We start from the raw sequence: 15,419 nt of genomic DNA, 5'->3' as shown, positions 1-15,419 counted from the left end.
TGGAAAGCTGCCTCTGGTCACACGGAAATCCTGATTCTCTCACCTGAGTCCCCGGGGCTGATTATTGAACAAATGGATAAAGTCACTCCACAGCCGTCTCATCCAGGCAGGGAGGCGGGTGAATGAGAGTCCCCAAACAGATAAGTCCACTTCTTCACCTCTGGCACCTCATTTTGGAAAAGGGGTTTTGCAGATGTAATTAAGGGATTAAGGGTCTCAGCTATTTCTCTCTCTCTCTATCTTTGTCTCTCACTGTTTCCCTGAACTTGACTTTCTCTGTCTCTTTAGCACCCTGTCTTTCTGTCCTTCTGTTTGTCTCTCTTAGCTCACCACACCTCCTCTGCCTGTCCCTGTGCATTGCCTGCCCCTCCCTGCACGTGGCCTTCCTGGCCCCTGTGACTGGCCATTGGTCCCACCAAGTCAAAGACTCAAGCCTGACCCTCTGACCATCAGCTCCGATATCCACCTCTACCCTAAGCCTCTCAGTTCACATTCTGGGGACAGAGCTCTGGCCAGTCAGGTGGCTGTGGCCAGGTTCCTCTGGCCCAGCAGCCCCTGCTTGAAGCCTGGACTCCGAGGCTGTACACAGACCTCACTTTATTGTGTTTCACTTTAGTGTGCTTCAGAGATACTGCATTTTCAGCAACATCAAGGCAAGACCCTCCACCAGCACAAAGATTAACACTCGCTGAAGTCTCAGATACTGGTCAGCATTTTTTTTAACAATAAAGTTTTTTTAAAAATATGTTTTTATTGATTTTAGAGAAGGAGAGAGAAACATGGGTGATGAAACATTGATTGGATGTCTCCTGCACGCCCCCTACTGGGGATCGAGCCTGCAAGCTGAATCGGCAACTTCCCTGTGCCTGGGAGGACACTCAACCAACTGAACCACACTGGCCAGGGCAACAATAACGTTTTTAAAATGAAGGTATGTGCAGGCAGACCCTGGAGACATTGTAGGCTTGGTTCCAGACCACAGCAATAAAGCAAATATCACAATAAAGCGAGTCACATGTTTTGTTTTTTGGTTTCCCAGAACATATAAATGTTATATTCACACTATACTGTAGTCTATTAGGTATACAATAGCATTATGTCTAAAACAATGGACATAACTTAATTAAAGAGATTTATTTTGAGGAATTGGCTCACGTGACTGTGAAGGCTAGCATTCTGAAATCCAGGCTGGAAACTCAACAAGAGCTGACGTTATCATCTTGAAATCTGTAGGGCAGGCTAGCAAGCTGGAAACTTCAAGAGGGTGTCTTCTCTGCAGTCCTGAGGCAGAATTCCTTTTCTCAGGGTTACCTGTTTATGCCCTTAAACCCTCCGACTGATTGGATAAGGGCCACCCAGATTGTTAAGGGTAATAGCCTAAATTTAAAGTCATCTGATTATAGATGTTAATCCCATTTACAAAGTAGCTTCACAGCAACATCTAGAATGGTATTTGACCAAATAACTGAGCACCACGACCTAGCCAAGCTGAGATAAAATTGAGCCATCACACCTGCTAAGACATCTATAGAATAGAGATGTCCAGGATGGGATGGTTTCAGGCATGGCTGGATCCAGGAGCTCAAAGTCTGGCCCTAGGTCTCAGTCATCTGCAGCCTTGCTTTCTTCTTCATGCAGCACGCACTGTAACAGTTTCCTCTGTGTGGCGTCACCACAGACCTTCAAACTCCTAGCTCAGCAACCGCAGGACACACCATCTCTCACCCACATCACATGTCACTCACAGGAAATACTCAGATTTCCCTGCTGTGGCCCTGTGCCCTTCGCTGGGGCCAGTGAAGCCCCATCCCTGGGGCCTCCACCAGGGCACTGGAGTGAAGGAGGAGTTCCCCAAAAGAACAAGCAAAAAATGAACAGGAAGAAGATAAAAGAAGACAGCACAGCCATGTAGCTCCTCTGAGCCTTGCTGCTCAAAAGCACATTGCTTTGCTAACCCTGGCCGAGTAGCTCAGTTGGCTGAAGCATCATCCCGATGCACCAAGGTTGCGGGTCTGCCTTCAGGTCTAGTAACAATGATCTTTGTTACCTATAGCCCAGGGCATTCTGTTACCCTATGGGTTCAGAAGCAGCCTTTCCTCGGGCCCAAAGAATGTATTGCAACAGCGAATAAATGTTTCTTTCTTTCTGTATCTTTCTCTCTAAAATACATCAATTTTAAAAAATATAAGCACATTGCCAGGGTGGCTTAGGGGCTGAGTGTTGACCTATAAACCAGGAGGTTACAGTTCGATTCCTGGTCAGGGCACGAGTCTGGGTTTCGGGCTCAATCCCTAGTGGGGAGCGTGCAGGAGGCAGCCAATCAATGGTTCTCTCTCATCATTGATGTTTCCATCCCTCTCCCTTCCTCTCTGAAATCAGTAAAAATATATGTGTGTATTTTAAAAAGCACATTGCTTTGGAAACTTTTTTTTTTTCAGAAAGTAACTTTTCTGATGTTTGAAGACCAGATAAATTTATTTTTTCAAGGGTCATTAGACAGAAAACACATGCCATTCAACCATGGAATGAAGTTGAGACGGTTGCCTTTATCCAGGGGATGCAGTGCCACCCCCACTGCTGTTCCCCGGCGCAGCGGTCACACAGGGGTCAGGCCCAGGGGCCCGAGGAAAGGCTGCTTCTGAGCCTACATGTAACAGAACGCCCTGGGCCACAGGTAATAAAGATCATTGTTGCTGGACGTGAACAAAGCCAGCCTTCATTTCTTTATTTGGTGGCCCGCTTGCTGAAGCACTTACGAGGCGCCCAGGCCAACATACACACCAAGTGCTTTAACTGTATCCTGTGAATTTATTTTTCCAGAGAGAAATATTTCTTGGGGAAACGTCCATAAAAGCGACGTTAGCAGCAGCGCGATTGTGTTTCCTGTAGGAAGTCTGTTCAGTTTAATCCAGTTTCCCACACACCTCTTACAAAGACAGCCACCCCCAGAGACTGCCAACAGCCTGGAGATGGCGCTGTGGTGGCCTGGGACCAGGGTGGCTGGGCCTGCAGCCCCTCCTGCTAACAGACAGGGTGGCATGAGGGCAAGCCGTCCCCACTGACCGCCATCCAGGCACTTGGTGAGTGTGCAGGTGATTTCACGCCTGCACATCGGCCCGGCCCGTTCCGGAATGTAAATTCTCCAGGGTCAATTTTAGAAAGAAAGATGGATTCAGGGTAGGACTGAGATACAAGAAGGAATAACAGAAATGGCGAACTATATGGGTCAATCTGGACAAACCTTGGCTGCCTAAACAACAGTAAAACCTTTAATTCGTGAGCTAAGAAACAGGACAAAACTAAAAGACCAGATCATAAAGCATATAAGTTGGGGTTGTCCTTGTTTTGTTGAAAATTGAAGAATTGGATACATATCAGACTTTGTAAACTGTCAGTATGAGAGTTGCTGAGGTAACCACCAGAATAACCACCATATAAAGCGTTATCTCCAAACCAGACAGATCTAAACAAAGTGAATAAAAAAAGACAGGATAAAAATTTTTCTATTTCCAAAACTAGGCCCCAAAAAAGTGAGTCTGGAAAAAAAAAAAAAAAACAGAGGGGGAAATAGCTCATTTTATTTTTTTTAAAATATATTTTATTGATTTTTTTACAGAGAGGAAGGGAGAGGGATAGAGAGTTAGAAACATCGATGAGAGAGAAACATCGATCAGCTGCCTCCTGCACACCCCTCCTGGGGATATGCCCGCAACCAAGGTACATGCCCTTGACTGGAATCAAACCTGGGACCCTTTAGTCCCTAGGCCGACGCTCTATCCACTGAGCCAAACGGGTCAGGGCTAGAGAGCTCATTTTAATGAGATGGTATAATAAACCCAACAGGAATAAATCCTCCATAACAACAACCAAATGTTTTCAAGACACAATTAAAATATAATAATTCAGATAGATTTAAAGGCAAAAGATGACAAAATATGTCAAGGAGAAATCAATTAACCATCAGAGTGGGTGGGAGACTTGAACACAGCCCTGCCAGTAAGTGATGAATCCCATAAAAAATGTCTATTAGGACATGGATTTGGACAAGACAATCCAGACACGACAGCATGAGCACACACAGATATCACATTGTACCTAATAATTTGAAAGGATGGATTTTTAAAATATGGGAAACAAAAATATCAAGTGTGGCAAAAAATGTAGGGAAATGGCCCCTTGTGCTCAACTGGAGGGAATAGAAAATGGTCCAGCCACTGTGGAAAACAGCCCGGCAGATCCTCAAAAAAATTACACAGAGAACTACCAATTCCAACTCTGGGTACATATCCAAAAGAATGGAAAGCAAGTACACAAACAGATACGTGTTCACCCTGTTCACAGCAGCATTATTCACAATGGCCAAGGGGTGAGAGCAGTCAGTGTTCATCAAGGGCGAATGGATAAATAAACGTGGTTCAGACACACATGGACTACGACTCAGCCTTGAAAAGAAAATGAATTCTGACACCTTCTACACAAGGATGAACCTCGAAGACATTGTGCTGAGCAAAGTAAGCCCGTCACATAAGGACAAATACCGAGTCCACACATGCGGGGGACCCACAGTAGCCAGATTCTGGGGACAGAAAGAATAGGGTGGCCAGGGGCTGGGGGAGGGGATGGGGAGTTACTGTTTAATGGAGAAGAGTCTCTGTTTGGGAAAATGGAAACGTTCTGGGGATGGTGGTGATGGTTGCATAACAATGTGAATGTACTTAATACCACTAAACTACATACTTAAAGATGGTTAAAATGGTAAATGTTATGTGTATTTTATCACAATAAAAAGGGGGTGGGGGAAATGACATGCAAAATGTTTAAATCCAAAAAAATGATAAATGGTAAAAAAAAAAAAAATTAGATGGACCTTTTATGGAACTGACAGTGTGCTAGGCCGTTGAGGGGAGAGGAATGGGGAATGAGACATGTATTTGGCAATGAAGAAACCATTATGGAATGAGAAAATGCTTGCAACTGAACCAAAATAAGGTATCAGTGAACTAGCATGCAGCTATTCAAGTAATGGTATGAGAACAGTGTACATATGTGTGCTTATGTGTGTGTTGTATGTGCATAAATTGAGGGGTAGGAGGCCATATCCGAAGCCCTTAAGCATGTCTGTTGGAACCTCAAGTGGCTATTTTGTGGGGAAGGACGACAGGTGTAGTCACTTGGAAAGCAATCAGCTTCCCTCCCGGGCGCCATCCCAGCGGCCCCTCCACCTGCTCCCAGATCCAGCACACTGGCCTTTACCGCGGCGGGGGACTCGGGGAACACAACTGGAAGGAGCTGTTAAGGAAACAGATGATCTCAGAAGGGAGGACAAACCCCATTATAAGAGGGGATCTCCAGGGCCTACCCTGGCGTGGGAGGAGAGCTGAATTTTCCAGGGGCCCCTCTGCCTAGGACACTAAGAGAGCACTAGCTCCCAGTCAGAACCTAGAGGACCAAACCAGAGACCACCTCCTCCCCTGGTCCGGGGGAGGTGAATTATAAATGTTAACAATGACATAACACATATTTTGAAAAAATTAGTGAGATAAAGATGTGTAGCCCACAATTTCCATATAATAAAATATAAAGTGCTCTCTTTTGTAACTTCCATGTAGGTGATTGGTTCTCATAGGCTTTTGCAGATTTTTGCTGAACTGGCAAATCCATAGCCAAACTACGGTTGCAGGTGAGAAACAAGTGTAGTTCTGACCTTCACTTACTTTAACAAGAGAAAAGCGGGAGCTGCGAGGATGTCACTTGCTCGGCAGTGACACAGGTGACGTCCTTGCTGGACTGAATGGTAGTTTTTGAACACTGGAAGGAACTACCTCCACTTTTTGTGCTGTTCATAATGAACGGCTGCAGATAAAACACACTTTTTGGTTAAAGTGCATCATTACCTTTCACCCTATGGCATCTGCCCATTTCCACAGTGCGACTCCTCCCACCTTGGCCAGAAGTGACTGCACTGAACCTGAGCCAGGAAGAGCTGGGCCGTGGCACAAAGTATTTCCATCCTACCGATACAAGGCACAGGCAGCCTCAAGGGCGTAGGGAACAGTAAATGTAATAAAAGAAATTAAGTGATGAGTTTTCAGTATCTACTACTCTTATTTTTTTAAATATGTTTTTATTGATTTCAGAGAGGAAGGGAGAGGGAGAGAGAAACCTCAATGATGAGAAAATCACTGATCGGCTGCCTCCTGCACACCCCCTACTGGCGATCAAGCCCAGAACCCAAGCATGTGCTCTGACCAGGAATTGAACCGTGACCGCCTGGTTCATAGGTTGACACTCAACCACTGAGCAACACCGGCCAGGCTAATATTCTTGTTTTAACATAATGGCTTGAAAACTTCCTGGAAGTTTAATAGTCATCTGCAGCAGGAGACCAAAAGTGCAGGCCCCAGTAAGCCCATGTCTAGGGCAGGGTCTGGGAGTTGGCAGGTGGTGGCCAAGTGTGGACATGAAGCGCCCCACAGGCTGGGTTCTGCCAGGCTCATCCTTTTGGGGGCGGGGCAGGGAGGAAGTGAGGGGACCCCTTAACACAGTCCAACTCACCCGGGGACTACTTGGCTCTTTATAAATTGTGACCTTGTTCATTGGTGAGGAGTCCAAGACTTTTATTTTAATCCCACAAATGGTTGTTTTGGCAGGTGTGGCAGGAGGGGAAATAGCGACATGGGTGTGCAGTTTTACAGGCGACAGGAGGCTCCGGGGGGAGCCGGGCCTGCTCTCAGCTGGGGCGCTGCAGGCCAAGTGTGCCAAGGCCACATGCTGACTCCAGGTTTTGATTTTGCAATTATCCAAATGAGCTTAATGCTTCAAATCCCTGGTTTAGGAGTTTTTATTTGAAAGTTCTATTTTTAAATGCATCCGTGTTTGTATTGAAACTGCCCCAAAGACGCCTTCCTTCAGAGCCTTAATCCCTGGAAATGGAAAACCTGCCGGAAGAATGCGGGTGCTGCTCTGCTCCCCAGGTCCCAGGTGGAGAGCAGAAGGAGGTCACCTTCACGGTGGGTCTAGCCACAGGGGACCAATAGGTGTGAGTCCCAGTGACCAACTCAGGCTGCACAATAGCCCAGGACATCAGCCCATGGGCCCTTCCTCCATACAAAAGATTAAAATGTTTATAACTGCATTGCTATAAAGGCAAAAATATCACATATTAAAATATTTGCTTTGACTTAAAAGTTCACTTTTGTCTTCTAAGAATTTACACTTTCATGGTCTCCTAAAGTGCCCTGGGCCCTGACAATAGTTTTTCAATATATATTTTTTATTGATTTCAGAGAGGAAGGGAGAGGGAGAGAGAGATAGAAATATCAATGATGACAGAGAATCACTGATTGGCTGCCTCCTGCACACCCACTACTGGAGACTGAGCCCACAACCCAGGCATGTGCCCTGACCAGGAATCAAACCATGACCTCCTGGTTCATAGGTTGACACTCAACCATTGAACCACACCGGCTGGACTCAGCTAAACTTTAGAACTAAAATTATGAAGTATGACTCCAGTACTTCCTGAAAACTTATAAACCAAAGTAGAGAAAACATTTAATAATCCCAACTGTGTAGTTTATCAAAATAATAAGCAACACCAGGATTTAACTCATCTATAAGACACAGTTATAATCGGACTTTGTAAAGCTTCATGAATGATCTTAAAATTTGATAAATGCTTGTCTTATAAAACTTCAATTTATACAGAAAAGAAGCAAATGTCACAATATGAATGAAAAGTTACATTTCCCTGAACTTTCTTCAAAGAAAAAAAGGACATTCAAAAATTTAAAAAATCCAAATGCTTGTAAACTTCTTCCAGGTATGAACTGAATTGCACAACCCATATATTTATAGAAAAAATACGATTATTTTTAATGATTTATGTATAAAAGAAAAAATAAATTTTATGGTACAATTTGAAAGACTACTTCATACAAAATTTTACCCACATACAATGTATGTAATTTTTTGCAACAAAAATTCTAGTCATATATACAAATTCATAAAGGGCAGACATCTTATCTTGAAGCAAAACAGGGCCATTTGGGATTGTGGCTAAGTCATTCAATTCAGAAGAAAACAGACTGTATGTATATGAAGGACTAGTTAGCTAGAATGCCTCCCCGCCTCCAATAAACTATTTAGTATAATCAGATCAAACAGAACTTTCCGGTGCACTTTAGAAAGGAGAAAAAGACCAGTGTTTCTAAATGGCAGATCTTGGTAATCTGATCTTGAACTTACTCAGCTTAGAAAATCATATAACTACCTTAGTAAAAGATTTATTTTGGAAATCACACTAAGAAAAATTCAAGCTGTGCCATTTGTGTTAGCCCTCAGAGAAACAAAACTTCCTCAGGCAATTCCAACACGTAACCAGCATGCCTTGGTTTACATAATAAATACAGCATCTAGAAATACAAGTATCAGGACCAGTAAGTACATCTCTGAATGGTGAAACCCTTTATATACAAACTTGAAGATATGTACGGTATTGTATGTAAATGAAAAACTAAATATAAACCATATTTAAAAAAATTTGGCTTTAAAAAATAATTTCCTCCCCCCATAAAAAGGTCTTATAAAAAATTGGTAAATTGTGCCTCCTTTAAAGTCTTCCTTTCTCAGATTCCCCTAAACTACCCATCTCTCGGGTGCACAGGTGCATAGACCTGTCCGAAGGGAAGACGTGCTCCAGGCCTGGGAGAGCAGGCCTCCTGCAGAGCCACACAAGCGCCCACCTGGGGAAGCGCAGGGCTGACGCCAAAGAAAGTGAGGATGGCCGGGACAAACTCATGTCCAGACAATGTCATGATGGCCACACTGAAATTGCCTTCTTAAATGTATGAACTTTACAGGTTAGAAACACAAGCAAAAGATAACAGGAACCAATAAAAAAGTTACATAAAGAATTATATACAATTATGAAGAGGTTTAAAGAGTTCACCTGCATCCTTATAAAAATACACCCTTTAACCCTTTTCAAGTGCAAATGGATTAAAAATATAATCCATTCATGTTCAGGCCACATTCTATTTATAAAGTGCCTCAAAAAGCACAGTCATCCCTCATCCAGTGTCTGACTTGCAGAAGTCCTCACCAAACCTGAAAGTGAAATCTATGACCACTGTTCGCCTTGGTATGCCAACAGCACTCCTGCCAGAGAATGTCAGTGTAGAACTGACCAACACAGGCTGCTGCGGACAGAACATGCCTGCAGAGAAATTCCCACCGGTGTCTGGAAGAGCTGTCTGTAACCAGTGAGCAGCCTAGCCTGAGGAAGGTAGAAAACAGGGTCTTTTATACACTGAATGTGCCTACAGTTTTGAAAGCTCTGAAAATTAGCTGGATAACATTAACATTATAAATTGTTCTTTTTTTTTTTTTTTTGCAAATTGAGAGTTAAAGAGAAATAATGTTCTATCTGCCTTTTTATTTTCAAAAAGGATGACTGAGGATGACTTCAAATCTTTGAAATTTTTTAGCTTTCACCTTCTTGAACTCAGATTGATACTGTACACCATTTTCTGAATTTTCTCCTCGTTCTTCAGGATGTTGGCCTTCACGGCACAGATCTTGTCCTGCTGGTCTTTAATCAGCTGCTCCAGCTCCGCCAGCTCCACCTTCAAGGGTTCCACGGCACTGTCCGTGATACTGACGGGAACAAAACCAGCGGCTCGTAAGTATCCCATCTCATTTTAGATTTGCTTCTTAATTAAAACACTGAAAGACTACAAAATGCTTATCTCATCCAAAGAAAAAGGGCAAAAATATAAGTGTACATGATAATGACATAAAGGGACAGAAACCTCATGCCTGGGGAAGATCCAGCCACAACCAAAAGTGAAGTCAAACATGAAATTTATACAAAGGAGGCTAGTATTTCTTCCTTTTATCCACTGATTTTTTTAGAGCGTGACCGGGAGGGAGGGAAGGAGAGAGAGAAACATTGATGCCTCCCTCACATGCCCCCACCAGGTTGGGATCGAACCTGCAACCTAGGTATATGCCCTTGATGGGAAATCAAACCCAAGACTCTTCAGTGAATGGGCTGATGCTCTAACCACTGAACATGCTGGCCAGGGCAAAAACACAACAGTTGATACAGTTACATGCATCCTAGATTCACTGATTATAAATACCGAGTATCAAACATCGTTCTAAAATAATCTTTTTAATGACTATTACATTTCTTTTATCGTAGCAATTTCAAAATGGGTTCACTAGCAGTTCTTTTAGAGTAAAAAAATAAAATACTTTTGAACTGCAAACAGATAAAACTTGGGGAATTTTGATAAAACACATGAAAAATATGGTATCCAAATTGCAAAGTTTCCTCTATCTTTTAATGCCTAAATCTGTTTTGTGTATGAACATTAACTGCCAATCTCTTCTAACTGCTACAAAAGAAATGCACACCCTGATGGGAATGAGGAACCAAGATGACAGGGGTGCCCAGAGGCCTGCAGACTTGGGGGAGTCCTGACACTGCCCCACACCCGCTCCACCCGTACCCGCCCTGACCTCTGCTCCTTCTGCAGGGCCTCGGCATGCTGCTGGTTCTCCTGGTGCCACAGCTGCAGCTCATTCTGCATGGCGTCCGCGTCCTCCTGGAGGTAGTCCATGATTTTGCCCAGGGGCAGCGCACTCTTGCACAGCGTCTGGATGGACAGGCGGAGCTTCTCTATCTCCTTGGAAACGATGTCCTTCTCCTTCTTCCACGCTGACTCCAAGGCCAGGGACTTCTCCTACCGTCAGCGGGAGAAGGAAAGAAACATCCTCAGTTGGATGGCAGGAGGGCACGGGAGCGGGCTGCCGGTTCAGCCTGGTCAGGGCTCAGACCTGGGTTGTGGGCTCCATCCCCCGTGGAGATGTGTAAGGGAGGCAACCCACGGAAGTTTCTCTCCCGCCGCCCCCTTTCCCCTTTCATCCTCCTTCTCCCCCTTCCTCTTTCTAAACTTAGAAAACATATACTCAGGTGAGGATTTTTTTAAAGTTCCTTGTTTTCATAAACTGAGAATGCCTGTGTTCAAGTTACAACAGAAGAGCAGACACCGACTATCGAGTGTGCTGTTCACCCAGAAATATTCCAGCATCAAACTCCTTCATAAAGCACGTGTTAACCTTCCCACACTCACAGAAAAGCACAGGAAACATGGAAGCAGTGTTAACAAATGATAAAGTGACACGGGCAGGCTGCGTCCCCGGGCCGAGGCATCCTCCGAGGTGACAGTCCTGGAGGGCACCTTGGCCTGCTGGCTATCTCCCTGCCTGTTCCATCCCACAGGACAAAGGGAATCGTATGTCCACACCCGTGGTTCAAGGGTCAGCCATGCTGCACCTGCACGCATATTTTACTCATTTGCTTTGCTGACTGGCATTTCATTTTAGGACTACCCATGATTTATTCATCCTCCCCAAGGCTGACGGACACGTGGGTCATTCTTGGACTGGGCTCTTACAAACCATGCAGCTCTGAATAATCTCACACACATCCCAGCACACAAGGGCCCGGACATGCCATGTGTAGGGCCACTAGGGGTCAAAGGGTATGCCTGCCTCTAACCTTGGGACACAATGTCAAACAGTTCCCAAAAGGGCTATTGACGTCAAATATGGTTCATGAAGCAGTATTGTATTCGTGAGCTCTGAGAGCTGCCGAGTCAGTGGCAGCTCTGCAGTGACAGGTGCAGGCAGTCGGCACTGAGCCAGGGCCCTGGCCGCAGAGAGAAGCTGCCGCTCAGGTCAGAACATGCATGACCCCAAGCAAGCAACCTCCTAGGTGCAGAGCCTGCACACGAAGCAACTACAGACAGAAATCACATGAGCGGGAGGCTCCTGGATGCAGGTACGAGCTGTACCACCTGTGGTTTCACTGCGCAGACTGGGGCCCATCGGACTGGGGTGATGTCTGACCTCTGCAACTTACTGTCTATGTCATCTCGGTCAAGATAACGTTTGTGCTTTAGTTTCCTAACTAGAAAATGGGGAAGACACCTGCCTCATAGATCACTGAGGATTAAATAAAAAGACATATGTAAGTCCTCAGTCATAAGAAGCGCTCTGTAATGTCAGCTATTGCTATAATGATTATATTGCCCACAACGAAGAATAACCAATTGGCTGATAAGGGACCTCCCACAGCCGATACAGATCATTCGATGTCAGCTACTCCTACAAACAGTTCTGTCCTTGCGAAGGACCAAGGGACGGCCTTGGAAGTCTGGGTAAGGTCAGCGTAGGGATGCTGGCCTGAGACCAGGGGTCACTGTGGCTAAAGCAAAGGTTAGTGTACAGGACAGAGGAGACAACGTTCAGACCCACCTTTCCCACCAACCTGAAAAGGGGAAATAATTTAACACTGACATTAACAAAGCAAGCAGGCAACAGGGAAATGCAGAACTCAATTTCTCAACTAAAAGGCTCCCTTCTCTACCTAAAGAAATGAAAGTAAGTTAAGAATGTGACATTACTGGCCAAACATTTTTATGAAAGACTATTCTCATATATTTATCTTCCAGATGAACTTAAGAATATTCTTTGCCAAGTTCCAAACCTCCACTGAACATTTATTAGAATTACATTAAATTTATAAGTTAATTTCAGAGAAATGACATCTCTATAACATTGAGTTTCCCATCCAGGAGCACAGTGTCTTGATTTTTTTCCAGACTTTTATATTTCTTGGTAAAATTCCTTGGCTTCTCAATCTAGTTCCTAGAAAAGTCCTTTTAAAAGCACGCATGCCCCGGGAAGTCAGTTTTGTCTCTAGCTCTGCAGGGGACACTGTTTTCACTGCTGACTGCTGACATATAGGAAAAATACTGACCTCTGTGTATTTATTTGTCACCTGCCATCTAATACATTTGTTTCTAACAGTTTTAACTTTGGGGGTTGATTTCCTTGACAAACTGTTGTCATCTTCAAATATGGTGACACCTTGTCTCCCTTCCAGAATCACATCTCATTTCTCTGGCACTGGCCTGAGCCTCCAGAACATCTCAGCCGGGTCAAATCCCATCCCTGTACCTGAACCTGGTAGAAGTCGCTGCAGCCCCTTGCTGCGGCATCGGATGCTGAGCACTCGGCGCGGGCCTTCCTGCTCCCCTGGTTCAAAGTACCTTTCTACCCCAGTTCAGGTGAGTTTGCATCGCAATGGGTGCTGAATTGTACATATGCCACTTATTTTTAAGAGACAACACCCTTACAGGTGATATTATTTGGTTCGAGAGTAATTTTTTGGTTAAATGTAAGATAAGCAAGCCACGTTTAATGGATGCTACAACTGACGAATGTTTTTTAACTGAAACATCTGACTCTTTACCTGATGTAGCAGTACAAATGAGGAAGAAATTGACAAAGGAAACAGATGAGACTATATTTCTCCAATAAGGAACAGTTTTCAATCCTAGAATATATTCTACTTCACTGTTAAATTATATAATAAAATACATGCTTTAGTAATTCCTAACCTTGACTTTTATTCTTCCAGAATAAACACAGAGTGAAAGAAAATTTTTGTTTTGTTAATATTCACCCAAGGATATTTTTCCCAAGGATATTTAGCAAGAGTGGAAGGGCAAAAGGGGGGGGATAGAGAGAGAGAAAGAGATAGAGAGATACCGATGTGAGAGAGATCAGACGGGGGATCAAACCTGCAATCCAGATATGTGCCCTTGACTGGGAATCGAACCTGAGACAGCTTGGTGCTTGGGCCAATGCTCTAAGCCCAGAGCAACACCAGCCAGGATGGAAAGCAATTTGTTTAAAAATCAGAGATATCAGTGAAAAGAAAAGAAAAAATTCAAAGAGAAAATAAACAAAGCCAAAAGTTGGTGGTTTAAGAAGACAGACAAATTTCTGGAAAAAAACAAAAAAACAAAAAACAACAAAAAGCACAAATAGGTAATATAATTAGTAAAAAGAGAGAAAAACTAAACTATAAGTAGAGCAGATATTTAAAAGAATTTTATCAAGACAATAAACTTGAAAATTTCTAAAGAAAGTGGTAACTGGGGCTGACTTGAGAAGAAACAGAAAGCCTAAATACTCCCATAATTAATATAAAAATAAAAGCAGTAGTTTCAATTTTTTCCACCAAAGAAACATGACGCTCAGACAGTTTTACAGGTGAGTCCCACCAGTTGTCAAGACACAATATCATTCTACCTACAATCTATTCTAGAGAAGAGAACACTCCCCATTCATTTTAAACCTGGCACTCAGACAAGAGCAGGAAAGAAAATCACAGGCCCATTTCATCCATGAATATAAATAGTAATTATCAACTACAATCTAACAGTGAATAGATCTATATCATAAAAGGCCTGTGGTCATGACACCAACATGGCCCTCTGAAATGTGCCTCTGTAAACGGGTACAATTGTGGTCGTGACGTCAAACGATCAGCGGCTCTCGTGGCAGGCAGGGCTCGAACTACTAGCGGCAGAGAGCTACTGAGCGGCGGAGAGGGTGGGCGAGAGCTACAAGCTATGATGGGCGGGGTAGCCAGCTGAGGCAAGCAGAGGCGAGCTACTCGCACACAATTTCGATTTCAAGCGCGCTGGGCCTCTAGTAGAAAGATAATATAACATTACAATGCTGGTTTTATTCCAAAAATGTAAGAATAATTTAATATTAGAAAAGCTATAAATGGCATTTAGTAAGTTAACAGAATCATGTCATTCATCACAGAAAAAGAATTTAGTAAAATTACCACTCAATTCATGATAAAGTCCCATACTGGGGGAAAACTGTACTTTCCCCATCTGTTTGCTACAACAAATACCAGCCAAGGGTAAATTCCAAAAGTGTTCCCATGAAAAATCAGGAAGGGAACAGGTGGCCAGAGCAATCAGGCAATAAAAGGAAAGTGCAAGGATGGGAAGGGGGAAATTAAGGCTGTGACTCAGGGTGACAAGAACAGCCAGTGAGGCTCATAAGAAAGAGCACAGCCTGGGGCCAGAACACCTGGGTGTGAACCCAACTCTGCCGCTCACTGGTGTCCCCAGTGCCATCTCAGGTAAGTCCCTTAACCTCCTGAGACCCCACCTGTACCTCTCTATCATCCAGTCAGTATCCAGCCGCTATTAAAGCACAGAAACATAAGAAAATCAACAGACACATTTTGAAAACGATCAGTGTATCAATGAGGCTGGTTGTGTCAACAGCATTCCTACCTCCTGGCAATAAAGAATTAGAACACCAAGTTAAAGCATGCAGTGTTACAACAGCAGAATAAACTCAAGAGTACCCGGATGCAATGTAGCTAAAGATGGGCACAACCTCAGCAAAGAAAATCGAACCCGTTTACAGAGACACACTGCAGAGGGCCAGGCACAAACACTTCCGCTAAACCCCAAGCCAGCTTCCAAGGCACTCAGTGAGCTGGTCACAGCGCCTGCCCGGCAGTGAGA

The 15,419-nt window shown here is 44.0% G+C and overlaps 1 protein-coding gene across 12 annotated transcripts in view; it reads right to left on the bottom strand.

Moving 5' to 3' along the window:
• Nucleotides 1–7,531: 7,531 nt before the first annotated feature.
• TRAF3IP1 (TRAF3 interacting protein 1) overlaps nucleotides 7,532–15,419 on the bottom strand; it is a 43,372-nt gene continuing 35,484 nt past the window's right edge. For 9 of the 12 annotated variants that reach the window (XM_081095835.1, XM_081095839.1, XM_081095840.1 and 6 more), the window contains 2 exons: nucleotides 10,528–10,751; nucleotides 7,532–9,657 (listed from right to left, as the gene is read on the bottom strand). In XM_081095835.1, coding sequence (XP_080951961.1) covers nucleotides 9,492–9,657; nucleotides 10,528–10,751 — 390 coding nt within the window. In that variant the 3' untranslated portion in view covers nucleotides 7,532–9,491. The remainder of the gene's footprint in view (nucleotides 9,658–10,527; nucleotides 10,752–15,419) is intronic. The other 3 variants (XM_081095846.1, XM_081095836.1, XM_081095837.1) reach the window with 1 other exon arrangement.

This window comes from Myotis nattereri (assembly GCF_964212035.1).
Source record: "Myotis nattereri genome assembly, chromosome: 7".
In the NCBI taxonomy this organism is placed as follows: domain Eukaryota; kingdom Metazoa; phylum Chordata; class Mammalia; order Chiroptera; family Vespertilionidae; genus Myotis; species Myotis nattereri.
The sequence above is the reverse complement of the archived record's forward strand: the minus strand, read 5'-3'. Positions and strand labels throughout refer to the sequence as shown.